A 26,623-nucleotide genomic window follows, 5' to 3' on the forward strand; every position below is an offset into this window, starting at 1 on the left:
TCTAAGACTGTCAGTGCTTTGTTGGCTAACATTATTTCAGAAATTCCTACAATGTTATCATTCTCCTCCTCAATAATATGTGTATTTCAAAGGATTATTTAACTGCCAATTTTACGTTGATAAGACTGATGGTAATAACACTGCAACTGAGTTTGGGAACCCCTGACGAAGGGTGGATTGAGACTGCTGTAAGGCCAGAATGACCAGTCATGCTATTGTAATAGTTGTTTTGGTCCAGGGTAGCTGGAGGTTGACTCTCCTTATTGGGGAAGAGTACTTTGGAGAAGTAAACAGTTTGTCCATGTGGAAAACACCCCTCTTATCTGCTCTTGGTGATTTCATTGTGACGGTTATAGGTCAAAGTATTGAATCAAAAGGATCGAATCAAAAGGACCGAAAAAAAAAGGTGCGAAAAAAATGTATTTTTTTTTTTACATTTTTTTTGGGGTGGGCGTTTTTGTGGTAAAAACCTCTTTTTTTAACCTGAAAGAAAACCCTCCAAAAAATATAATTTAAAAAAAAATGTGAACCTTTTGTTTTCGATCCTATTGACTCTCACCTTTTACATTCGATCCTTTTGTATTCGATCCTTTAACCGGACACCCATTGTGACATGGTGTTTTGGGGGGTACATGTTTCTGCTGCTAGGTTGGTGACCCTTGGCTGGTTATTGTCTTTAAAGCCTGGATGGGCCCAGATTGCACTTGATTTGGAGGTTGCATTGCAGGTGAGACAGGTTTTCTTGTGTACTTTTAGGTGTGTAATGTTTCCAGGGGTTTGCCTTGACTTGCCTCATGATGATGCTTTTGCCGCTCAGACTGATAATGTAGTCACCCTTAATTAGCGTTAGTGGTTGTACTGGGGGCTGCAAAGGCCTTCTATCATGGGGAGACGTCTGAAGTGCAGAATTGTAAATCTGTTCTACGTTTTCCGAACCTACCATTTTGGGAAGTAGTCCACAAGAAGCATATCAGGGTTCTCATGTGTCTTCTTGTGTTGTGCATTTTTTACATGCTGTCTGCCAGCAACACAGTTTAGAAAGAACTGTGGCAGGGCATGGGGAGCTTTGATGGGTTGCAGCATGGCTGGATCTCTGGAAGGGTTGTGAAGTTAAGATGTGGATCTGTCTTCTGGGGGAAACTAACTGACTGTTCCGGGTTGATGTAGTGGTGTGGCGACAGATTTATTTGGATGCAAGTTGCTCTGTGCTAAAAAATCAAACGAAAGTGAACAAGAGAGGCAAATTGTTAAAACTGGTGAAGAGGCTGGGGAAAGGCAGAATGGAATCTTCATATGGTAGGGAATGAGGAGAAGGCTGGTCATCTGGTGTGATCCACTTGGGTGACTAGACCCAATATTTTTCAAAAGTACTTCCTAGGTGTCCAAAGAAGTTCTCCGGTTCTCTAAGTCTGTAAAATGTATTTAGGTATTGTTACTTACCACCTGGATATGGGTTGCTCTTGGGTGAAGGCAAAGGGGAGATAGTTGAGCGTAGGTGGTAATAAAAAGATAACATCTTGGAGGTTTGAGATTGCATTCCTGGTGCTTGTCTCTGAAGGGCCAATAGCTTAAAGAGGAGCATGGAGGCCTTAAACAAAGGGGTTTCTTCTTACCTTTTCAAGCTGACAAATTATTGCAGATTTTATTTTAAATGTATTACTAGAAGGCTTGTTTCAAGAGTTCAGATGTTAGTGCCTTCCTAAATATTGGAATGTTTTGTTCATCTTGCAGTTTCCAGGAAAGACATTCAAAGTAATGGACTTTGAGTAGACAGCAGCCGTATGCAAATTCTTGCATTTCTGGAATCTGTTGTACTGTTTGGTCTGTTGATCTTTGTATTCTTGTGGGCTGATAGTGAGACATAAGTTTCTTTTCATGTTTTGGGCCTTTGCTCCAAAACATTTTGGGGTTCATTTTGGGGGTTGTGCAAAGTGTATTGAACTGTAGCCCCTGCTTGTTCCATCAGTTTCCTTGTTAGAACCAGGTGAAGTCCAAATCAATAATCCAACTTGCTCCACACCAGCATACAAAAATGAGAGCTGCTTTGTTCTTTGTGATACGATAAAAGAGAGAGGGGAATGAGTAGTATTATATAAGGTTTCTAATCATTTAAGGTTATCGTGAGTGTCATGTGTCATTACAATGGTAGTCTACTATGAGCTTTTGGTTTTAATTTGTCTCCCTAAGTGAGAGAGGATATGTTCAGTGATGGTTCCTTTGCTTGCCACACCATAGTCAACCAGATTGGCCCTCACTGATGAGACCAGGCAAAGCCGAAACATCTCTGGGGTTGCTTGTGTTCCTTTGTAGAGGGGATATGGCCATGCAGTTTCTGGCTACACTGCTTCAGTTGGTGAAAGAATCAAGACTGATTTGCATATTTGATTTGAGTTTGATTTGTTTTGTGGTTTCGTATAGCACCACATGCACATTAAATTGCTTTAAGGTGCTATAACAAGGGCACTAAATCAAGGATGACTGAAAGATGGGCAATTACTAAAACAGTACAGTTCTTATGGCCCTCCAAAAAGTCTTGCGATTAGGGATGCTTTGTGGTTCTAATGGGCATGCCTTCCGCAACCTGGGGGTATGGAATGAAAATCTTATATCGCCTTGGTTTTTATACCTGGAGGGAGGCAGAATCAGTAACCGATGACTGGAAGAGCAAAGAGGTCTAATTGGTTGATAAGGAATGGCAGTGGCTAGGAGAAAAGGATAAGTCAGCCCACGTGCACATTTAAAAGTAAGGCAAATGAAATATGGGCCGGACACCCAAGTTCTTTACTCTTTCTGTGAATGGAGGAAAGTGGCCAAAAGGTGAACAGTTCCATATCATGTGGCTTGGCCCCAGAGGTGATAACCAGTTTATGATTTAATAGTGGTTATTGCACCAGTGCATCTTTTGAGTGAGGTTGCTTTTGTCTAATTGAAAACACCATTTTGCATTGTCCTGAAATCGAACCCTCAAGTAATCATAAAAGTTAACCTGCTGGAGTTGTTCGCCTTGAATGGAAATGTTGGTTTTAATTTTCCGTGAAGAATTACAAACCATGACTACCGTCTTGGAGCAATTTATTGTTACGCTCACCTGGTTCCCAAAGGGGTGTCGATCGGACCCGGACAGCTGCGGTCTCCACCAACGTGATGCGTAGTGCAGAGATGACAGTCTGGACTGGCCCGCCTAATCTTGTCTGCTGGACTCGTAGAAGTATTCTCCTGCAAGTGGAGAAAGGGAATTAGCCACCCGAGGACTTTAGTGATGGCCCCCCAACTGTTCTCGTTCTCGCCACTAATCACCTCCAATATCCCCTCTTGGTAACCTCACCTTATGTTTTTAAATGATGAGCTCTCCATCCTGCATGGCATGCAGGGGCGCGTAGATACCAGTTACTTCACTGGTTTGAAGGTACTGGAAGAGTTCCCGAGGAATATTGACTCCAGTGTCTATAAAGTTCAAAGAGTTCAATATGTCCGATGTTCACTCTTGTTCCATTCCCTCGTTAGGTTGCAGCTGGGTCCAAAAGAATATTGCCTGGAGGCAACTGATGGCGTTCAGGTAAGAGTCTGTATTACCAAACACTGTCCGGTAAAAGTTGCATGAGTTTAACTTGCTGTTTTCTCTCCCTTTATAGGTGCAGCATAGGAAGATGCGGCGAATTAAAGGATAATACCTCCAGTGGTAAAGCAGGTAAGCCTATGGTGGCAAGAGATTGTCTTTCTCGACTCACCTTGTTATTCCTTTTGTTTTCCCCCCAGGTGCTGGGTTTCGACAAAGAAAATGATGGAGACAGCGCCGAGCCGAAAGATGCGGTGGACTGGTGAGTATAACGTGGCGTTGCTGCTGGTGAAGCGACGCCTGCTGAAATAATGTCCTTTCCAGGCTCGGAGCTGTGCTAGGTCCGGAATCAGGTAAGGAATCAAATAATGTCTGTGATCTAACCTCTTCTCCTTTCTTTTCCTTTTGTCTAGGAGCTCCGGATTCGAGGCGGGCGTGGCAAAAGACTGGATGCTGACTTGCAGACACGGTGAGCGTTACGTTGCTGGATGCAGAATAACACGAAGCATGGGCTGCTGTTCGGGCGTGGTTTAAATAGCCTGCAAAGTAGTCCCAGGTAAGAAGTTCCACAGAACCACACCCGAGTGAAAAATAGTCTCTGTAATAAAATAGTCCCATCCAGGCCCCATGTTGGCTTGGACTCATTTGCAGCATGGTCTGCATAAGGTAAGTAAAGTCAATGAGCCTGGCGCCTAAGGCGCCAGGACTGATTTCTATGATGAGCCTGGCGCCTAAGGCGCCAGGACTGAATCCAAACAGCCCCTAGCCAGGGCTGTTGGGGTTTTAATAAGTATCTGGATACCTGCTCCCGGGGCTGATGGACTCGATCCCGATGCCCGGGGGTAGGCATCATGACATTTATTAAAGGTTTTCTTTCATTGCAGAAATCTGTTAATACAGATAATTGTTTTAAAATTAATATCTTGGTCTTTGAGATTAAAACTGTGTCATATGCATACATTTGGATCCCAGTTTACGTTTTGTAATGGTGGGGGCATCTGAGTTTATATTTAAAATTCGTAAAATTAAATCATTGGCATAAATTAAAAATAGGAGAGGGGCGAGGATGTAGCACTAACACACTCCTTTTTCAATTGGAAAGTATCTTGTTCTTTCTCCTCCCGAGCCACATCTTCCTGAGGCAGAGTTATTTTCATAAAGTTTTCTTAGGGCAATTAAAACTTCTTCTGAGATTTGAAGATCATATAAAATATTCCATGGAACATGTCTGTCCATAGAATCAAATGCAAATTTAATATCAACGAAGACCAAGAAAAGGGTTGATTTTTTAAAAACACATACTTGCTTAAAATAGAAAATAGATTAAATGTTTGCTCAATTGTGCCAGACCCCCTTTTGAAGCCTGCTTGTAGATCCGAGATGATACTTTTTTTCTTCCACCCAGGTCTCCAGATAGCAGAGAAGCAGTTTCCGATAAACCTTGGATAGCCCGTATATCGAACTAATGCACCTGTAGTAATTGGTTATCACCTTTTTTGTAGATGGGCACAGTCTCTGCTTGCCACCTGCAAGAGGGGACATAGTCAATTGAATTCAGACATCCACATAAGGACTTTATCAAGTCTTGTGGATATTGATTTAAATTCATCCTGTGTGCAATTGACGTGTAGCCAGATCTGTCCATCATCAGCATAAGCGTGGTCCTGCGGATTGAGTGATGCAAGAAGTAGTGCAAAGATTAAGGGGCAGGGAGTGTTTTCATTAGACACCATAGTGAACCTTGAACATTGTGTTGTGTTTCTGTGGCTGGAATTAATCTTACAGAGAGAACTAACAGAAGAATCTGTAGCCAAAAGCAGCTGTATATCCTTAATTCTTTCAATAAAGAACAAATTACAAGTGTTGCATCAGTCCCAGGAGGGCGTGATCCTTTCCTGTAGCACATAGGGGTGCCTACAAATCTTGGTTAGTTTAGGACAGTGTCCTGGAGCTATTTAATGAATGAGAGATTTTGGCTGCCAGAAATACTTTTTGCCACAGGAATGCCTTGTTTATGGGAAATGTAAGCAATAGCTTTATTGGCTATAGTCAAAGATTTCCTCTGTTTTGTTTCAAATATTTTTCAATTGCATTTAATTTGAAGCAACTCAGGAGCAAACCAGGGTCATGATCTCATCCTCAAGTTGAAAATAGTTCTGTTCCTGAAATAAAACCTTTGAGTTCAGAATAATCTGCAGCTGTACCACTGTGTCTAGATACCTTTCCTAAGATGGTTGTTGCGCTATATACACAGCCTAAAACCATACCATACCCTATCATAACATACAAATGTAGGCTTCTTAAGAGGAGCTACTAAACCTGTAGCTCTCACTAGAGCAGAGCATAAGTTGGTGAAATAGGTTCCACAGAGGGTGCAGCAATTATGGAAGATGTTTAAGTTGCCAAATAGATCTTTTAACTTGCTTGACATCAATTTCCTAGGGTCATTAGAATGTTTATCTAGACTAGTGGAGGGTTCAAAGGAGCGAGATTCCACCCATGTAGAATAAAGAAAGACTTAATGGTTGGATCATGAAACTGCAAGGACTTTTCTAAGCTTTACGTTCAGACTTCTAAGAAGGATCATGTTCATGTAGTGCACTTTATTAGGAGCAGCAGAGGAAGTCTAAAGTGAAATATCACAGGAGGCTATCAGGTTTAAGAATCTGCCACTTTCAGGTTTACATGGACAAGCTAGCCAAAGATTAAAATTGTAAGGGCTGATTTGTTCAACTCCAGGCTGAAAGAAACTTGGAGAAAGTAGGAAGAGTTTGCATCAGATCTTGGAGTTTGGACAGCAATAACAAAGAAGTATTCTATTGGTTATATGGCTATTTGCCTCGAAGATGCATAAAAGAGATTCTATATTTAGTAGCTCAGACTAAGAGGGACAGAGAATGGACCTAGGATGTTTTCTGTAAACATTTGCTAAAACGTTTCCCCATTGGTCTATTCATTCATCTAAAATTTTGGCATATTCATTGTGCACTAAAGATGAAAAGACTGCCGCACAAAATACCTAGTCAGCCATGTTTCTGTTATGAAAAAATCATCAATATTGTAGCTGCTCCTGAGGTATGCAAGTGGACATGTTTTAATCATTACGGAACTGGCATTGATTAGAGCACATAAAACACTGCTCGGGAATGCACATTTTGATTGGTTATTGCATCAGAATCTCAATAACATAACATATATTTCCGAGGCTTGTGCATCTGCTTAAACTCACATGCTTTGCATAGGCCGACATCTAGTGGTAGCTGTGGAGTATTGCACATGAAGTTTTGAAGTTCAAAAAGGGACATTGACAGGGCGTGTCTGTAATACTATCCCAAGTGTGGTTTCCACTGTACCCATGATCCCTCACGTATCGAGGTCCATCAGAGAATTTTTTCCCACCACCGTGGTTAGTTGTGTTTATCGCGGAGTCCCGTACCAACTTTGGAGTTAATATCTCTTTATTCTTACTTAACGCTCGACAGACCTTCAAAGACCGAAAAAGGTGATCGTCCTGGTAATGGGCTTCGGCCTACACCTGGCTTCGGCCTAGCAGTAGAGAGAGTGGGCAGACGGATCCTTTCTATATAGACAATGCCTACCTCCATTCCCTGCTTATACTGCTCTTGTCTTGCAGCCCTACTTTTCTCTTTCCACCATGGAACGTACTCCGTTTAAATTCAGAATAGAAAGCGTAAGACCAGGAAACCATGCTGAAGAATCCTACATTGTGTGCCGGAGATACCTGGGGCCCTCCCGCATCAATAATCAAGGCGGAGAGAAGTGTCAGCCGCCGTGGTACTGTCCTTGGCTCCAAGTACACAGAAGCATCAGTGAACCAAAACAGCCAGTGAGTTGGGGAGACCGATACAAGACTGGTCTGTGTTGAAGCCAAGGTTGCAAGCAGCAACACTGTATGGTGAGCGCTGGAACAAACTTTTGTTAAAACGCATGTGATAAGAGACACAAGTAAAGTTGAACTGCTGATGAGTGATTGAACTTTAAAAGCATGATACAATACCTTTGACAGAGTGGTCCGGCACCGCGTGGGTGCTCAATTGAGGTGAGATAAAGGTTATATCATGAGGAGAACGAGTAATTGTGAATCGAAGTGGTCCTGCAAAGTAGATACATTTGGTATAAGCCCGTCGGAGGGGGACCAATTGAAGTTTTTGTGTTAAAGTGGGTCTGAGTCCGGCGGGCGGAGGGGGACCCGGGGTGAACAGTAAATCACCCGAGAAGTTGCATATGTGAAATTCTAAGAAGAATGGAACTTTAATGTTTGTCGTGTTGCATCAGACTCTCTGAAATAAGAGACTTTGAATGGCAAAGAGACTTGGCACAGAAGGCCCTGATGTTTAGGTTTTGAAATGCATCCTCGTGCTAGAGAAGCCAGAGAGTGCGCTAAGCGCTAGTGTGCTGCCTTGTCCTGTGCTGAAAACATGGGGAAGGGAAGCCAATGGCTTAAATATCCTGACATATTTCTTGAACACTTTTCTTTTGCATAACATTGTTTCCCACACTATTTGTATTTAGAAGTAAGGATTGGCAATAGGTTTACTAGTATAGGACCTTTTATTTTAACAGACTCGACTAGGACTGCGTTATTATTATTTGATGGTCGTAGCTTGCTCCCATCTTTAGATTTAGGATTAGATAGGCGTTTTTCAAACCCAACTGAAGGTCAATAAACACCCTTGAACTATGTTCACTTGTGTCTGTCTTACTGTTTGATACCATGCCTTCCTTATAGTGGTTATACTGCTCCAATTGCCGACCAGCTACTGTACAATGACCTGCTTAAAAAAAGCTGATCATTACTTCAATATACAAATAGAGGAAGCATCCCCTGAAGGTTCTGATTTTGTTGAGGGCATTTTCAAAAGGAAAAGCCCCATCAGCTAAGCTTATCCCCTGCTCTTGTCCATCAAAAAGAGGATTGCCCCATCCCTTCCCACTCCTTCAATCATTAGAGCAGTGAACCCAAGGGTGGAAAAAATCTTCAACCCTTCACCATCCGATCCCCTATACATCAGGGGACATGTGAAACAAGATTCCCTTGTGGTCACCACTACCAGGAAGAGAGCTGGTGTTCCACTCTCTGCCTCAGAAGGCCACCTAACAAGGAGTGGAAATGCCTTTACAGATTAGGCAAGTGCATTACCCCTTCTGGCACCTATATGACCAGGATTGCGAACAATGATACAACAGTTCCCAGTGAGATGAAGTAATCAAAAGCATAGATTCTGTGCCCGAACCGGCAAAGTCGCACTTACTTAAAGTGTCTGTAGAAGGAAAGCAAGCGTCACAAAATATCCTTAAGAGTGTCCTGGACTCAGCTGACACCTCTGTAAGAGTTATCGCAGAAGGTACGCTTCTCAAGAGATGCAGGCAGCTTTAACCAATATGCCTATGGAAGAGGCAGTCCTTTTCGAAAAGGCTGTTGATGGCCTATTAGAAATAACCAAAAAGGATCACAAAACCATAACGACACTAGGGCAAATCACAAACAAGCCATATGTACAAAGAGGAGTCTTTAACACAAGATGTACTTTTCGTACCCAAGGCTTCAACGGGTATAATCAACCAGGATCCGGAGCATCTGGCTCCTCTTTTTAGAGTCCTCAGTTTCAATCTACCTCCTGCCAATCCCACCAGCAAAAGGGGTTTCGTCAAGGAAAAGGGGGAGCACGGTTGCAGCCTCTAGGGGCGCAGCAGCCCCTGCAACCAAATGACGGGCCGGTTCAGATTCCCTCCCATGCATCCCTAGACGGTGGGTCGCAAAAGACTCTTCACCCAACAATGGGAGGGAATAACGTTGGATCGCTGGGTACTCAACACAGTGGCAAAAGGATACTCCATAGAGTTCCTGGTAACTCCACACCCCCAACTGCCCTGTGCAAGAAATATGTCCTACAAGAAAAGATCAAATCTCTACTAGAAAAAGGAGCGATAGAGCTGGTGCCAACTCTGGAGGAAGATCAAGGTATTTCTTCAGTGTACTTCCTTGTGCCAAAGAAAGATCTGACCATGCGCCCAGTGCTGGACCAGCACCCTGCAAACATTTATGTCAAACCTCAAAAATTCAGGATGACTCCGTTGCAGGAAGTAAGTCCGCTACTAAACAAGGGGATTATTGACAGTGCACAAAAAATACCTACAAGCACTACCAATTCAAAGTGCTACCATTCGGCATTGTATCAGCCCCCACAGTGTTTACAAAGGTCCTAGCAGTAGTGGCCGCCCACTTGCATAGACAGTCCATTCCATATCTTCAGAGAGCCAGGGGCGGGGAGATTGTGATGCTCCATGGCGCATAACGTGAGCCAGGAAGCTGTCCATGCTTCCTGTTTTCATGGTGCGCGGGTGCTGCAGGGCCATTGTGACAGCATGTAAAGTGGGGTTTGGAGTCTGGAGCTGGAACAGGTTAGACAAATTCCCTTATTGTCTGTGTATGTATGTGTAGATGTGTACATGCAGGTTTCTGTGTATGTGTAGGTGCATGTGTGAATGTGTGTGGAGTGAAGGGCAGTCTGTATGTGTAGTATAGGTGTGCCGTCTAAATGTGTGGGTGCATTTTTGAATGTGTTTGTGTGTGGGGGGCAGGGAACGAGTGTCTGGTTGGTGAGCTACGTTGGTGCAGCGTGAGCCAGCATGTACATGTGTTCTTACAGTCGCATACATTTTTTACTGGCATCATGGGCCAAACCAACGTTAATATTCTTCCACGGTAAAGAGAGGGTCCCTAGAATGCCCCTCCTCACCCCCATGAACATGATGGCCCAAAGAGGCAAAAACGCACAAAGCCACTTGCTATTCGGACAGCCCCCAGGAGGGCCAGTGACATCTACATATGCAGAGAGATATTCTCTTAGACAGCCATTCAAAGCTTATCCAATCAAGAGGCCTCATTACGATGCACGGCTGCTGCCGGAGTCGTTTTTTTACCGGCACCCGGGTGCTGGTAATAATTACTCCCCATTCCCATTGAGCCCCATGGGGCTCAATGGGAATGGGGAGGTCGGGTGCACCGGCACCATTCGTGAATGGAGCCGGTGCATCCAACATGCTCTGCTCGCGGGTGCCGGTACGCCCGCCAGGTCAGACCTGGCGGACAGAAAGGCACCCGCGAGCAGAACTCTTAGTTTGCCAGTCCGGTAGTAACAGCACCGTTAGCTTACCGGTGCCGTTACTACCGGACCGGTAAACTTGCAATGAGGCCCAATGTCTTTATGGATACAGGTACTCCAACACTAGTCATGGACCCAAATGCCCCGATGGATGATGTTGACTAATGCTGAGAAACCAATGTGCTGACGTCATTAGTGACACCACGACATAGCAACGTTAGTCACGAAGTATGCTCCCAGCCATGCACCAAGTTACATAAACATACACAAGAACACATGAAGAACATGCTTACACAGTTCTGTAGAGGACAGATACATATACATGCTGTCAAAAGCGTTTATTATTTTTCTCATTAGCCAAGTGAAAAAACGCTGACCGCAAGGCAATGAAGAGATGCAGTCCAAGCTGGCAGATGCTTATGGCAACTGACCCTATGGACCTACAGGATCATGTAAAGAGCCTGGAAAGACCAAATACGATTAACCTATAGGGAACATAGCATGGTATTGAGATGTAGAAATCATAGTATAAGTATAATGAGAATCACATAAGGCCGCAGGACGAGAGATGAGGGAAAGCAGAACCAGGCTGCACAGAACAGCAGGCCAAGGCTTACAGCCAAGGTCAGAGACAAGCACGACATTCTAAACCTAAAACGACAACGGGCCATCTGCAGAAAAACAGAATAAATCCTCATAAATTGCAGACCAGAAGAGCTTGATTTTGTGGTCCTTAACCACGTGATGCAGTCGAGCTAGACAATGGTTATTCACCAGCGGTGGGAAGACGAGTGGTTCTCAGCAACACAAGCATGAAGCGAAACATGGAATCGTTAACACCATTGCAACGTTGAGGGCACTCTCACAGGCAAAAGTGGAACTGCTAACAGATACATTGGGAACACATAGTCATTCTCATCACCTTGAAGAGGTGCACAGAGTGCTGCAAACAGAGCTGGGTCCCAGGCCTGGGGAGACCAGTTCCAGACAATCAGGGAGTAGAAATCTAGGGGTGGATGGCAGAGGGCAAGGGCCAATTGTAATCCTGCGACCCTGCAACAATGTAATAGATAGTTTCTTGGGGAAGAGGCAGACCAGCCACCTGACATGTAAGGGCCAATAACAAGACATCTACAGGAGCAATCTATAAGGGATACCACTCCAATCACCCAATCAGAAGGACTGATAGGTGCCCATTTTGTGACGCAAGGGGACAACAAAATGGTCCGACACTGGCTCGGGAGCGTGATTCTGGGAATTTTCAAATGTCCTGTATGATTCCTGCCAGTTTATCTAATAAACGACAGTTCTAACTTACCTTTGGCTGAGTCCTCTGTTTGTTGCTGGGGGAGGGTTGTTGGGCCCTGGGAGCTGAATGGGCATGCTCGTAGTAACCCCCAGACCTCTGGCATACCTAAGCCAACAACGGGGTGCAGCAGGGTGAGTATTACATTTGTGCAACCATTATGGACATGTTTTATTTTTACAGTGGTCATAGCATTTATACGGTCACTATGAACAGACCCAACATAATGAGTGTCTTAAATAGGGGTAAAGAGTGTACATTGGTGCAGGTAGCATAAATGTGTTTTGTTACACTAGTGTGACTTGTTTTACTGGCATTATGAGCAAAGCCAGCATGATATGATATGATAAGACATTTATAATGCGCCTATACACAAGTGTTTCAAGGCGCGACAAGGCAAGGGAGGGGGAACAAAGGGAAGACAAAGACAGCGATCCTACTAGGCCAGGTGTCATTCATTCGTAAGTGTGAGGGTACATAAGTGCAGACAGTACGACTTCTTATATTACTGTGGCATGGCTTTTTTTACTGGCATTATGGCACAGCCAACATGGGGAGTGTTCTAACATGGGCATACTACACCATGTCGTGCAGCCAGTATGGATTTGTTTTGTTACAGTAGCATGGCCTTTTATTTTTTACTGACATTATAGGCGTAGCCTACATGGGTGTTCTTGTGTGGCCATACTGGCCTTCTTTGGTGTAGCCAGTATGGACATGTTTTTCATTGTGACACAGCTTTTCCCGTAATGCCAGCAAAAGAAAATGTAATGACACAGTAAGAAATCATGTCCATACTGGCTGCAACAAAGTAGACCAATATGGCCACGTAAGAATACTTTGTATGGCGTCTTTGCCCATGATGCCAGTAAACAATGCAAAAATGAGTTAACTTTATATGCAATATAGGTCAACATTGGTGCAGTTAGTATGGACATGTTTTCTTACAGGGAAATTGTATTTTGTACTGGCATTATGGCAAAGCCAATGTGCAGCCAGAATGGACAAGTTTTCTTACAGTGGAATGACGTTTTTCTGGCATTTTAGGCAAAGCCACCATGAGTGGTCTTATGTGGCCATACTGGCCTACATTGGTGCATCCAATATAGGCATGTTTTCTTATAGTGGTATGGAATTTCTACGGACATTATGGGCAAAGCAAATAGGATTATGTTATTGTCTGGTAATAGTAACATATATTGACAAAGCCAGAATGCACATGTTTTCTTAGAGTAACATTTTTTGCAATAAGGACAAAGCAACAATGAGTATGTTCGTATGTAGGAATACTGGCATACATTCATACATTAGTACAGTCAGCATTAATATGTACGGGCACCACCAGCATAAACATGTTTTTTAACTCTGAAAAAATACTGGCATATATTGTGGGCAAATGCATCATGACAACATATTGGAAAACCCCCTTGTGCACTGTTGGTGACTTGGCATTTCTTGGATTTTTTTCAATGTGTTACCCCACAAACCTGATTGTAAACTGTGTGTCTTTTTACCCAATTTTGTACAGAAAGTTTCTGATAAATGCACAATTTTAACCTATTATTTAAAAATAATTGTAGGGGAGAGAAACCCCAAGCCTCTGTCACTTTGTATATTCAAAGGCAATATGTACGCCTCTCTAAATAAAACACACCATCAGCCACCACTTCTCTGTACCCAACCCCAGCACTCACAGTACTCAACATTATCCACTGTTTGGTGCAGGGCCTGCTGCAAGTGCAGAGCCTGCCTCAGCTCCAGAAGCCAATGGAACATATCAATGAATCAGACTAAGACCTGGAGAAGGCACTCCACTGCTACCAGAATGCAATGCTCCCTGCCACCTGTGTTAGTACTGCAACTATTTCAGACCATAAAGACTGCATCAACTAGCTGCTGCAGTAGGTAACCACGCCTGTCTTTGAACAGCGTTACACTATTTTCTGCATCTCCCCCACTAGGTATCTATTCTGTCTGCTCGCCATTCTCTTTTATTGTAGGTTATCTTTTTTTTGTCTATACCATTTTAGATAGCTTACATTAGCAGGGATCAGGGCCTTCTTTCCTTATATATTATTTTCCCTGATCCCTTGGGTGATTACTTTAAGTATTCTGCAACTACAACTCTGTGCATTGCCCTCCTCCTTAAAAATGATTGGCATAGTTTGGTTGATGATCAAAAGGAATGTCCTACACTGTGCAAAAAGTTAGAAAAAATGTTACCTTAGTTCGGATTGGTCCTGTTTTCTCATTTCCATGTAGTTTAGGGGGTTAAAGGGACTAGCGCTTTGCAGTCCTGGGGGTGAAAGGATTAATGCTGCCCCATGCAAAATGACATTTACGACACTAGGAACACAATGGTGTCCCTGAACTCTTCTCTGCTGTTGGCCCCTGACATTTTTATGTTAGCAGGGGTACCTTTTTCACATTTAAACTGCAAACACACATGCAAAGCCATTTTGTCAGTGTTTAAATATCCATTTTTTCCATGTGAAACAGACCTTTTAATTCCTTCTTACTTTGTGTATTAAAATGATGCTTCCTTTCCATGTGTTGCTGCAAGTGAAAACTGAAAGAGCATGTGAAAAAGTCCTACCTGTCACTGCCAAAGCAGTTTTTGTGTCAGTGTTGAACAATCCTGCTTTTTATGTGAAAGGGACCTTCAGTTTGGGGCCTTAGATTGCTCCCCGCATGCACCAATGTCTCTCTTTTTTTAAAGCCATTCCCCAGCATAGTATATCAATGAACTAACTCCATTGTCTCCGCTTTAATGCTATAGGCCTGATTTACACAAGGTTTTCCAACTAAATGCTTTTTTAAAACCAGGTCCTATGATTTTAGTACCCCTTTTTATGCTGCGTTCTTTATATATTAAGCAGATTCTGACCTATAACCGTTATGGTTATCTCTTGGCAGTCAACCTAATTTCACAACGGAGCACCCCAAATTAAAATAAGCAGGTAGGTGACTGCGGGAAGCTGGAACCACGGGGGCTTGCTTCCTTCCTCTTGATCTTTTTCCCTTCTGGATATTTCTTTCATGCAGAGGTGAGCTGGCGCACTACTGTATACTTCTCTTCTCCTAGAAATATATTGTTTTATAGGATGAGCAAAATGTCAAACAGTCCAGTAGGGCTTCGGAGCACCACTTCCGATAGGAGAAAGGTTTCTTTTTTTAATCTTCTGATGTTGGCAGACTGAGGCGATCCCTGCCCGGGTTACCTACCTTGCCCTAGTTGCCTCACAATAGTATTGTTCTTGTTGGTTCCTTTGGTTTTCCTTAGAGCTGACAGTCACTAAGGTACGAAGATGTGTGTGGCAACCTATTTTAGATTCTACTACTAAGTGACAGAGTCAAAGTTAAAGCAGGTGGGAAAGGCTGGGTTACATACCCTCCCGGGGCATTCAGCAAGCAAATGGGTCAGCGTTAACCTAGGCCTCGGAAGCCTTGCTCCCTCTCTCTGTTTCCCAATTGACAATCCAGACTACTGCTGCACGGGACATGGGCGTATTTTCTCTGATTAACACTTCCCTGCTTCCATCTGGGGAATACTTTAAAGGCTTTAGTAGAAAGTAGTGTCTGCTTTAATGCAGTCTAGAGGAAGAACAGGACACCTTTCTAGCTACCTAGTCACAGGCAATGCAACCAGGGTGCTGAAAACAATAAGACCAAACCCTTATGTGGACACATAGGGATAAAACAGCCTTGCAACACTTCATTTAAGAGCAGAGCTATTACTCGAAGTCCTGGACAGGATTGCACTAACCTATACTGGGAATGGATGAAGGGTGAATATCCAAGTAAGAGTGGATTACTGCCTCTTTGATTCTTTAGGGTAAATTGCAGGGTTGCAGGAACAGGGGAATTAAATCTAGCATTGTGTCATCAGCGCAGCTCTTAACCAGAATGGGAGGAAAGCATTTTAACTCCTCATGTATTTGATCGCTTGGCCTACAAAAACCTCCTAAAATAACACTGTCAGCAATGGAGCTGAAACGATCAACGATCAGGTGGGACAGATGCTCCTGTATTACCACAGAAGCACACCGCTACGGATTGACAAAGCTTGCGAGACCAAAGGGGAATTAATATGTTGAGGTGGCTGAACTGTGGCGTAAGGTACACTAAACATATTCTACACAAGAACAGTGACCTAAAGAGCCCCTCCCAGCCATAGGCAACACCGGTATGCATAGAAGAAAAAAAAAGGAGTCACTTTTTAGTTTTCAATAAGTATAACTTTGGTCGAGGAAACTTTCTTTAAAGTGTCTCTTCTGGAAGAGAAGCCTGCTGCAGGTGTACCTGAACTGCAGTGCTACACGACCCTCAGTCGGGAGGCGGTGGACTTTTTTTCTCTTCAGGAGTTCCAGAAATGAGCGTGCCCCGCATCCGTAGGCATGCTTTATAGCTCACCAGTCTTTCCTGGTGCTTCGGCCTTGTGAAAAGCTTCATCATTGGTGTTTTGTATAATCTGTAAACAATGCATGGTCTCTTTCACATCTTCATTCAGTGATTGTACTATATAGGCTGTAGGAAACAAAAAAAAAACTCTGAGTGGTTGAAGTATTCCATCTGTTGCTGCCACAATCGGGCGCCTAGGTGGATTTTGTATATTCCTTTGAATCTTTAAAAATATATAGAATTGAGTGTCAAAGTATGGTGTGCCATCAAAAACTCTTTGGTACTTAACCTCTAATGACTGCATGCGTTCTGTGTCGTAACTCAGATTATCCATGATGACAATCAAGCCACCTTTATCAGCTGGTTTGATAATGTAGTCATCCGCATATAGTTTATGCAATAACGTGAACTCATTTTTTGTGACAATTGTATAGTGTGAGGAGGTTTAAAACTCAAACTCCATATATCCTTTATCACTGGTTTATAGAAGTGATCCACCAAAGGTTTAGTAGCAGGGGAATACAGCTGCTCCTCTTCTTAAACGGCATATATTTCTCCTCACCCTGTACTTAAATCTCTGGTAATGCATTAAAGAAAGTCTTGCGAATAAACTTGCATATTAGTTGGAAACCCTTGGTTTTAAATTCAAAAGAATTTGTTGAATACATTGGAACACAATTCAGGCCTATATTAAGAACAGTAATCTTATCATTAAGCAGTGTAGATTAAATATTTATGACCATGTTTTTCTCATCCATTGCGCTTCATCTGTACCCTGCATACATTTCTGGGCTCTCGCCCTCCTGCTCTATCTTGTCTTTGCTCTAAAAACACATTCTTCTGAATTTGTTTTGACAATCCCGATGTACCTGGTACTGGTCTCACGTCACTGATATTTGAATCCTGATTCTCTTTCATGTCACCACCTGAGTTATCTGATGAACTATTTTAATAATCCTCTTCATTTACAGATTTCAATCTCCATGTATTGTCGGGAAGGCGTGGTATAACAAGTATGACACTGACACAATGGATACAATTTGTAAAACCTTTTTTGAAAATGTTGGGACTGGAGAAACTCCTAATTTGCCCTATAACTAAGATGGGAGTAGTCTCGATCATCACACGATAAACAAAACAGTCATAGTGGCGTCAGTCAAATCAAAATGGCCTATGCTACCTAATGCCTCCCTTATCTCTTATACAAAAAGTGTAAAAGGAGAAATGTATGCAAAAGGAAAAATCATTGTTCAAAAGAATAAAGGTATTTGAACCAGCTCTCCTCCTCACGTTACACCTCGTGGACTAAGGCTGTCCCTGTAGACAGGATGACACACTCTGGCTCAGTTTCTAACACTCTAAGCAGTTCCAAACAATGGATTGATGGCCGCCTGGCCTTCCACGTTAAAGTCTTTTTCTTGACTTTCCAAAATTGTATTTCTAACGCAAAGTTCACAAAGGTCCCCCTCTGCCGGACTCAGACCTTACAGCAGACAGTTCACGAAGGTCCCCTGTTAAGTTCTGGGTCCGGTTACAAATGACTGACAACTTCTTGTTAACTGTAAGTTCTTTACTTAGTTTGGGCTTATTAGTTACAGTTCTTATGTCAGATAAGTCATGGGGAAAATAGGACACCCACCGGCATCCTCTCTCAGGGCTTACATCTTTCAACTGGCCACCCTGGAACACTCACTCATGGGTAAACATTCTGCGCTCTGCCTTCCATCTCAACATTCCACTCTCTTGCAGGCAGAGCTAATCATACCACATCTTCCCCCTATAGGGACAACCAACCGCATCAAATACCAAGATGTAACTAGTGGGAAATATCAGAAGAGGGGAAGGCTCAAAGAGCATAAATAATAAAATAATTAACTGACCTTCCAAAACCACTACTGCCAAGCTAACGCTCCGAGCAAAAGCTCTCCCTTCACTGAACCATATACTAGCTAACACATAGCTACACTCCCACCAGGACAAACAACTATTTCATAGCTGGCCTACCATGAAATTCGACACCAGGGAACCAGCCCACAATCCAACTATCATCCAAAACAAACATACTGCACTCACAACCATCTTCCTCCATCCCCCATCAACCAAATGTGCACAAAAAAAACACAATTCAGGGTTCTTAACCCCCCACGCAGCCTAAAGCTATGATAGCATTACTCAAACTTTTGCACCACTAATGCCAGGAATCTAAATCCCTACCATCATTTGACACCTCTAGTGTCGGGATTCTCCATCCCCCACAATATTTGACACCAACAGTGTCGGGATTCTCCATCCCCCAAAGATTTGACACCACTAGTGTCGGGAATCTACATCCCCCAAAAATTTGACACCACCAGTGTCGGGATTCTCCATCCCCCAAAGATTTGACACCACCAGTGTCGGGATTCTCCATCCCCCAAAGATTTGACACCACCAGTGTCGGGATTTTCCATCCCCCAAGAATTTGACACCACCAGTGTCGGGATTCTCCATCCCCCAAGAATTTGACACCACCAGTGACGGGATTCTACACCCCCCAAAGATTTGACACAACCAGTGTCGGGAATAACAATCCCCCAAAGATTTGACACCAAAAGTGTCGGGAGTCTCATCCCTCCTTCCATTTGCACACCTCCACTCTCTCACAGAGTCACATCACACACTTGGCAATTTGCGCACAAAATATTTGAACAACAAGTGTACAAACATCAATTGAGTTCATCATATTTGGCTACAAAGTCCTTAGTGATGTTACCTGTAAAAAAAAAACATTAACCACAATTGTGCAATTGGGATGTTCTAAGAAAACAAAACTACACAACATTTCCTGGTGTTCCAAAAAATAAAACTTCCACTGCATTTCCCTATCTACAGAGGCCACGACATCCACTTAAAACTCTCACACCATATCTCAACAAAGGTCATAGCGCTTGCACATACGAACCCAGCGCACACCAGTACTCAGCAAATTCTTTCATTCCATTACTGTAACTCAGACAGGCCTCACATCACAGCTGCGCTTTGTAAATGTTGTTTCTGACATGAGTAATGCAATCACAATACATTACATGAACTTATACATCATTACATGAAAACACATTTCATCTGATGAGTTCTTATCACTTCCACTTCCATTTCAAAATTAATGAAAAGCTGTTAAAAAAAAACGTGTTCAAAACTGTGTGATGGAAAACCTCTAAACTATTAGATCTCGGCAGTTCAATGGCATTCCCCCTGCTCAATGCTGGCACTAGCGTTATATAAAAGTACCTGGTGTGGGGCGCACGGCCCTCTCTGCCTGCATAAATCACTGCTGTCAGTGAAATGCAGCCACTCCCAACATGTTTTCCTTATTGCGCAGCCAAATGATTCATTGCTCAAAAGTCCCATAAAAATGCCGAACATCAAACTGAAATGCAACATCCTTCTTTAAAATTGCCATTGGCTCTGCTCTCTCCTCAAACAGCACAGAGAGAAACCACTTCAATGTCTGGCTCCCTTTCTTATTATACGGCAGTCGTTCTCATGTTGTTTACTTAATTCTGCGCACCTCGCAGAGAAAAAAAAACAAGGCTGCCCAACGTTGCAAGTGATCGGACCTCTGTGTTTCACGTTGCTGTGTTCTCCTTTCCTACGCTCCAGAACAGCAGCTAAACTCGCAGCCAATCAATGCCAGCACCATCACAAACTCCTCCAGCATTCCACCCGACGTCATCAGTCGGACTGGGAAGCTGAGGGAAGCAGAGCTCTCTGAACCAACGAACTGTGCTGACAACCGCCCACTTGTTCTTTCAGGGCCACCTAAAACTCGCCTGAAAAGCGATCTCCCCACAGGCCGGCTACAGTCTCACCTCACCAGTCATATAATCATGCTGGTAGGTGTGGTATATGACATAAATGCCACTTGTTGTTAGCCACTGGTCCTCTCAGACCCACTGTCTCTGTGACACTTTATAGGCTGATAGGGCAGAATGATGACAAAGCGCTCCTTCTTACAGTTCATGCAGGGCGTCTGTAGAGCTGCACAGGGCCCCTGACAACTGCAGCTCTTCACAATTGGACATTACATGACACTTGTCTAGGACTCTGCTGCCTCCACTGCCTCTGTAGCGCCTCTCTATGTCACGCTTGCCCTCACTGTGCCTCGCCTGCAGCGCCTCAATGCCAATCAGCGCCCTTACCTGAGAGAGGATTTCTTCTCGTGGGGGTGCCGGTGGGTGTCCTTCCTTGGTGCTGCTGTCCCCTCAGCAAAATCAGCATCATCCTCGTCGCCAATGTTAAGTTCTGGGTCCGGTTACAAATGACTCTGACAACTTCTTGTTAACTGTAAGTTCTTTACTTAGTTTGGGCTTATTAGTTACAGTTCTTATGTCAGATAAGTCATGGGGAAAATAGGACACCCACCGGCATCCTCTCTCAGGGCTTACATCTTTCAACTGGCCACCCTGGAACACTCACTCATGGGTAAACATTCTGCGCTCTGCCTTCCATCTCAACATTCCACTCTCTTGCAGGCAGAGCTAATCATAACATCCCCCTCTGCCAGGCTCATACTTAACATAGACTTGCAGGGGGGGGCTCCCTTATCCAAGTTTACTGTATTTCAGTTCTCCATCAATGGGGCTCGGACCCCTTTCGAAGACTTTTGAATGTGTGTGGCGCTTTTACCAGACCACTATAGGACCACTTTGACTCAAAGTTCACGGTTATTTTCACCTAACTTGCTTTTGTTGTCTGTTTGTTTCATAACTTAAAAACAATGTATCTTTCACTCAGACTTTTGAATGGGCTACTTCCTTTTGCCGGACCACTCTGTTACTTAGTATCGCTGATCACACAGCTGCCTTTTACTTCAAAGTTAATTCACAGGCCTTCCTTTCTCATGCGTCTCATCCACACGTGTGTGATATAATGTTGCTTCTTCATTTGCTTTAACAGACACCGGTCTCTCAGGTTGCTTGCCAAACCACCAGCTGTGTGCGCTTCTTTCTTGTTTCACTATTTTCAATTTGTGAGTCAAGATTAGTACCACAGGCTTGGCCTCGCCTCCCCAACTCTTCTGTTTACCCGCGAGGGTCACTGGCACCCTTGGAACACAATGCAATCTTCACTTTTGGGATCTGACCTTCTCCACGTGTCTTTCATGGTCTGTCATAGGCAACGCCCTCCAGTAAGGAACACTTGGGGTTTTTGGCACTGTCATTGTCCCTTTGTCCGTTGGTCTGCTCCAGTAGGTGTGCCCTCGTCCTGGAAGTTCAGCTCATGCTTGTGTTCCTCCTTGCTCAGAATGTGTCTTTAGGTGTTTCCTTTTATTCATGTGAGGGGAGCTAACTGGTATCAGGTGCATGCACTTAGTGTAAAGTGCCACACTTTGCCTGACCTGTTTAACGGGACATGTCCAGTACGATGTGAGAGAGTTAGTCTGGTTGCTCTCAGTCATCCTCTTCCTCGGCCCAGTGTTTGTGAAAAAAGGGGGAATTAGGGACTTCGGAAAATCCTATAAAATAGGATGGGGTAGATGAACAAAAAGGGGGGGAATACTGCATCTCACCATCATCTGCCTCACCCCACTCCGCCAAGACCCCTCACCCAGGTTGCACCGGTCCATCCCCAGGGTCTGGATCCAAAGGCGATGGCCATCCCTGGCCACCAGAGAGAGAGATCCTTGGGGACTAGCGGGTGAGACAGCCTCTAGTTTCTCACAGTACACACTTAATTATTTTTATGGTCAAAAGTATTCCTCTTAGACTTTCTCAATTTTTTAGATTCAATCCCTTTCTTGTCTGTTCCAATTTTGAATCGATTTCTTGGAAGACCATGTCCAATCTTTTTATACGTTTGTAGCAATTCAACTTTAATATACTCTATTTCCTTACTTACCGGTTCCAACAAATTAGATTATTCCTGTATTGTAAGTAGTATGAAATCCAAGAAGCAACAATTCAAAATATTCCCCTGTTTTCTTACAAATTCTTTGTTTTCAAAACATAAAGTTGTTCTGTGAGTGATACGTAAGCCACGTGGAATTTGTTGTGCTGTACAGTAACGACGCAATGTGATTGTGTGGATTTTCCTGTTAATCTTCTTGCATATTACAAATTCAAGAGACTTTAATTTCTTGCTCAGGTCCTCCTTACACCTGCCCTGTGGTGTTTCTTTAATTAGATGCAAAATTCCATTGGCCTGCTCCTCTGAAAAACTCAATGTTTTGGTTTGTTTTTCTGTTAAATTTGAAATCTCGTTGAAAGACATTCTTATTATATTCTTTGTTTGCCCGTTGTTAAATGTGTCCTGAAAGAAACAATCTAAAAAGTAACAACATGGGCACCACCCCTCGTAAACAAGAAGACTTTGTTAGGTGCTGTTTTTTCTTATGGATCGGTTGAGCCAGAGTTTTTACAGCCTAACCAAGTTGTCAAAAAAATTGCTTTAAACAAAAAACCATGAGTGTTGGGTGGGTTGAATAACCTTTCATGGGCTCTTGTTGCCTTCAATGTGTATAGCAAGAGGACTTGATTTGAAGCAACATACTACAGGTACCAAACATTTCCATTTGAGCGATCTACATTTGAACATCCAATGTAATGTATCTAGAAAAAGACTGGGAGTTTGACTGTGTTGATTCAATTTGTTTTTTTCCAATGTTGGCAACCTGCACAAGTAGAATGTGGTGTTCGTAGGAAAAAAGTATGTTATGTTAAAAGTTCTTATACTACGCTCTGTTGCCACCAGCGTGGTCTCTTGGTACTCGGCGGATCTGTATATCTCAAGGAGGGAGGCGGGTAAGTTAGTAGGACTGAGCGGAGAAAAAGAGCAAGAGAGCTGTGATGCGCTGTTGGCAGCTTCAGTTCTGTGACACTGTCCACTGAGCGTAGGTGTGTTTTTCAGCTGGTAGCAACCATGTGGTGTTGGGTTACACTATGTGTGGTTTGTTTTGTTGTGTTGTGATGTTGCGAAGTGTGTGTGGTTTGTTGTGCTGTAGAGGTATGGGTGTGTTTAGTTCAGAGTTTGAGAAGGTGTATACAGAAGGGTGGGTTTTTAGTAGGGTTAGTTAGTGGCAGTACCTTTCCTATCCCCGCTGTTCTGACCAAATGCAGCCCATATCCCTTCCCGTGTCATATATTCTGGTGTGCAGCAATTACCACCCACATGGGTTCCTCCAGGGGTGAGAGATGGCTCCCTCGCACATATGGCCCAAATGATAGATACTGCACACCAACACAGATGGGCTAAATGCGAGATATGGCTCACTAACAGAGATGGGCTAAATGGGAGATATGGCTGACTAACACATATGTGTTAAATGCGAGATATGGCTCAATACCACAGATTGGCTAAATGCAAGATATGATGGACTGACAGAAATGATCTAAGTTCTAGTAGGTAATACGAGTGGTGGGGCTTTATTGGAGTACAGTAATGGCTGTACTCCCTGCCCAGACCACACTTACCTTATCAGTTGCTGCTGGTTGATTACGGCAGGCTTCACAGGAGAACACGGCAAACACAGACTAGAGCTGCTTCTTCGGGAGCTGCCCTTTGCCTTGGGGCTCTTAGCCGAGGGCTGCCGGGGCAGTGGCTGTCCTGAGTGGTCAGCTCACGTGGGTCTTGCAGCCCAATCAGCACTTGGGGGGGCGGAGAGGGAGCGGGAACCAAGAAGTGGGGCTGGGGAAGCAGGGAGATGGGATTACATGCTGAGAAAAGCAAAACTCAAAATACAAAGGGAAAAGGGAAACTAGAGCAATTTAAAGGCAGGGTGGGAGCACAGCAAAAAGAAATAAAAGAGGAATGGACCTTACCAATGGGCAGATGGTAAATGCTCACAGAGCTACGTCCATGAAGACTATACCCTTTTGAGCATTTCTGCTGGGCTTGCGTGTGGGCAAGGGGGGAGAAGGAATCGGAAAGTGGGTCTGGGGAGGCAGAGAGAGGGGATTATATGCCAAAAACTGTGAAAATCAAAATACAAAGGGAAAAGGGACACTAAAGCAATTTAAAGGAGGGATGGAAGCACAGCAACAAAACAATGAATTGACCGTACCGATGGGCATGTGGGTAAATGCTCACGGAGCTACGTCCATTGAGATGAGACCCTCATGAGGATTGCTACTAGGCTAAGGCAGCCCAATCAGCACTTCGGGTGGGAAGGCGGCTGGAGGGGGAGAGGGAACCAGGACGTGGGGATGGGAAGACAGGGAGAGGGGATTACGAGATGAGAACCGCAAAAATGAAAATACCTAACTCATAAATGTTGTCAATTAGCTTCTGATTTCTTATGTTTTAAAAGTCTTGTATTCTAGTAATAGGTCTATTTTATTATTTGTTAGCTCAATTTCCTCATAATGATGATCCAAATTTGGATCCAAACGTGTTGAGGAATAACCAGGGATCGAAATTGAGATTTGTTGACCAGGAGAAAAAAGCAGCTCCTGGGTACCCGGCATAACCAGTTAGGAAGGAGCTACCTGTGGGGAACCAGGAGCTAGTACAGACTGTGCAGCAAATCTAACTTGGTGCAAGATGCAAACTCTAACCTTTTGTCCATTTCATGTTATCCAATATGCTCTAAATGTCCCTTAAGTGTGTTCTTTATCGTCCTCTATACATCCGCAAAAATGCACAGTTAATATCTCATAGCTAGGCTTGTATGGCACCACTTGCCCCAGGAGTCAGAAGTAGCTCCTGGTAGCTGTCGGATTCAAGCTAGCCAGGCTCCCCTTGGCTATAACCAGCTCCCAGCTTCTGGCCATTTCGAACCCTGAATAACTGGTTTACCTCCTATGTGTTTGGAGTGTGTGCATGGAACAAGTTGAAATTTGAACACAAGTTTATCAATTTAAGAGTTGAAGATGACGATATAAATAAGAAACAAGATGAAATAAAGGGCCTGTTTCCATTACATGGAGTTCTGGGTGTTTCGTCATGTGGGGGTCCACCTCACTTCGGTTACCCTATCTAGATGCAATACTAGTGTCTGGTCTATTTCATTCAATAATTCAAACATTGATTTGACCACTTCTTTAACAGGGGTGGTGCCTGTGTTGACACTTTTTTAGAAGGCTCTTTCGGAAGAAGTATTGTGATGTAATGTAATTGTCATTTGTATAGTGCCTTTTCCCAGCGTGGAATTTACTACTATAAAACATCATTCTTTTTGCTAAAGTTACTAACCTTTTATTTTCATAGATTTTCTGAAGCCTTCCACAGCTAATTTGCCCCAACGGCAACCAGCCAATGAGGAGCTTTTAGAGTGGCTGAGGCAATTAGGAGCTGACCCAGACACCGTTGAGCAGGTAACGTTTCATATTCCCGAAAGCTAAGGGTCTGCGATTTGTAATGAATAGCGTAAACCTTTTTTTTAAGTTTAATAAACAGATCTGTGAGACCTTTGCCATCCATTGTGGGTCTCTGTTCCAAAGAGTGGTACCAAGTGTGCTCTACACAAAAAAACACCTTGAGCGCTCACCAGCAGACTCGAACCTTCTGAGGTGGGGACACGGTGACGCATATTAGGAGTTTGGAGGTATTACTGCCAGGAATATCTCATGCAGTAATTATCATTACTGCATGTGGAATTCTAAGTAAAAAGTACTTTTGTGACTTTAATACCTCTATGATGGTAAATTCATGCTGAGAAAGGGGTATTTCTGAAACACTTCATGCAGTATTTAGGAAACAAACCATGAACGTTTTTATTAAAAACCCAAAGCTGAATTTCAATCCCTATTTGAGGGATGGAGATTTATATGGGGCACAAGCGGTGCACAGCGCTGCTGTCCCATTCAGAAGATATCTACAGAAGGATACCTCTGCACATTGTGTATCTCCATCCATAAAAGGAATGAGACTGTGAGCAAGAGAGACGGTCACATGTTCTCCTCCTCTGCTACTCCCCTGCATCATCTTGTCCCAAAAGCAAAGGGGCGTCACATGCAATTTCCTTCACTTGCATGACAAAATGTTTTGCTCTGCAGGGGGGCAACCCATTTATTTACCACATTTATTTGGCGGAGATGTAAAATTATATTAAATTTTTTGCATTCATAAAGCGCACAAAGCAGCCCTTGGGCTTCGTGGTGCTGTAGGGAAGTTCCTCTTATTTTTAGGAGGGATTTACACCCATAATCATGAGGTATTTACTGCTTGAGGTGAATCCCTCAATACTCATAGGTATAGCCAGTAGAAACGGGAAATATTCGCAATGCTGCCTGTGTTTTCCGTTAGCACCATACTCCT

The 26,623-nt window shown here is 43.5% G+C and overlaps 1 protein-coding gene and 1 long non-coding RNA gene across 3 annotated transcripts in view; one reads left to right on the forward strand and one right to left on the reverse strand.

Moving 5' to 3' along the window:
- Positions 1–26,623, forward strand: part of MAP3K15 (mitogen-activated protein kinase kinase kinase 15) — a 1,358,420-nt gene that overhangs the window by 1,278,947 nt on the left and 52,850 nt on the right. For both annotated transcript variants that reach the window (XM_069637110.1, XM_069637109.1), the window contains exon 27: positions 25,574–25,680. In XM_069637110.1, coding sequence (XP_069493211.1) covers positions 25,574–25,680 — 107 coding nt within the window. The remainder of the gene's footprint in view (positions 1–25,573; positions 25,681–26,623) is intronic.
- The window catches only part of LOC138526401 (uncharacterized), a 309,600-nt gene that overhangs the window by 246,093 nt on the left and 36,884 nt on the right, over positions 1–26,623 (reverse strand). The gene's annotated exons all lie outside the window — the stretch shown is intronic.

This window comes from Ambystoma mexicanum, chromosome 7p (genome assembly GCF_040938575.1).
Source record: "Ambystoma mexicanum isolate Mex_15411 chromosome 7p, UKY_AmexF1_1, whole genome shotgun sequence".
NCBI lineage: Eukaryota > Metazoa > Chordata > Amphibia > Caudata > Ambystomatidae > Ambystoma > Ambystoma mexicanum.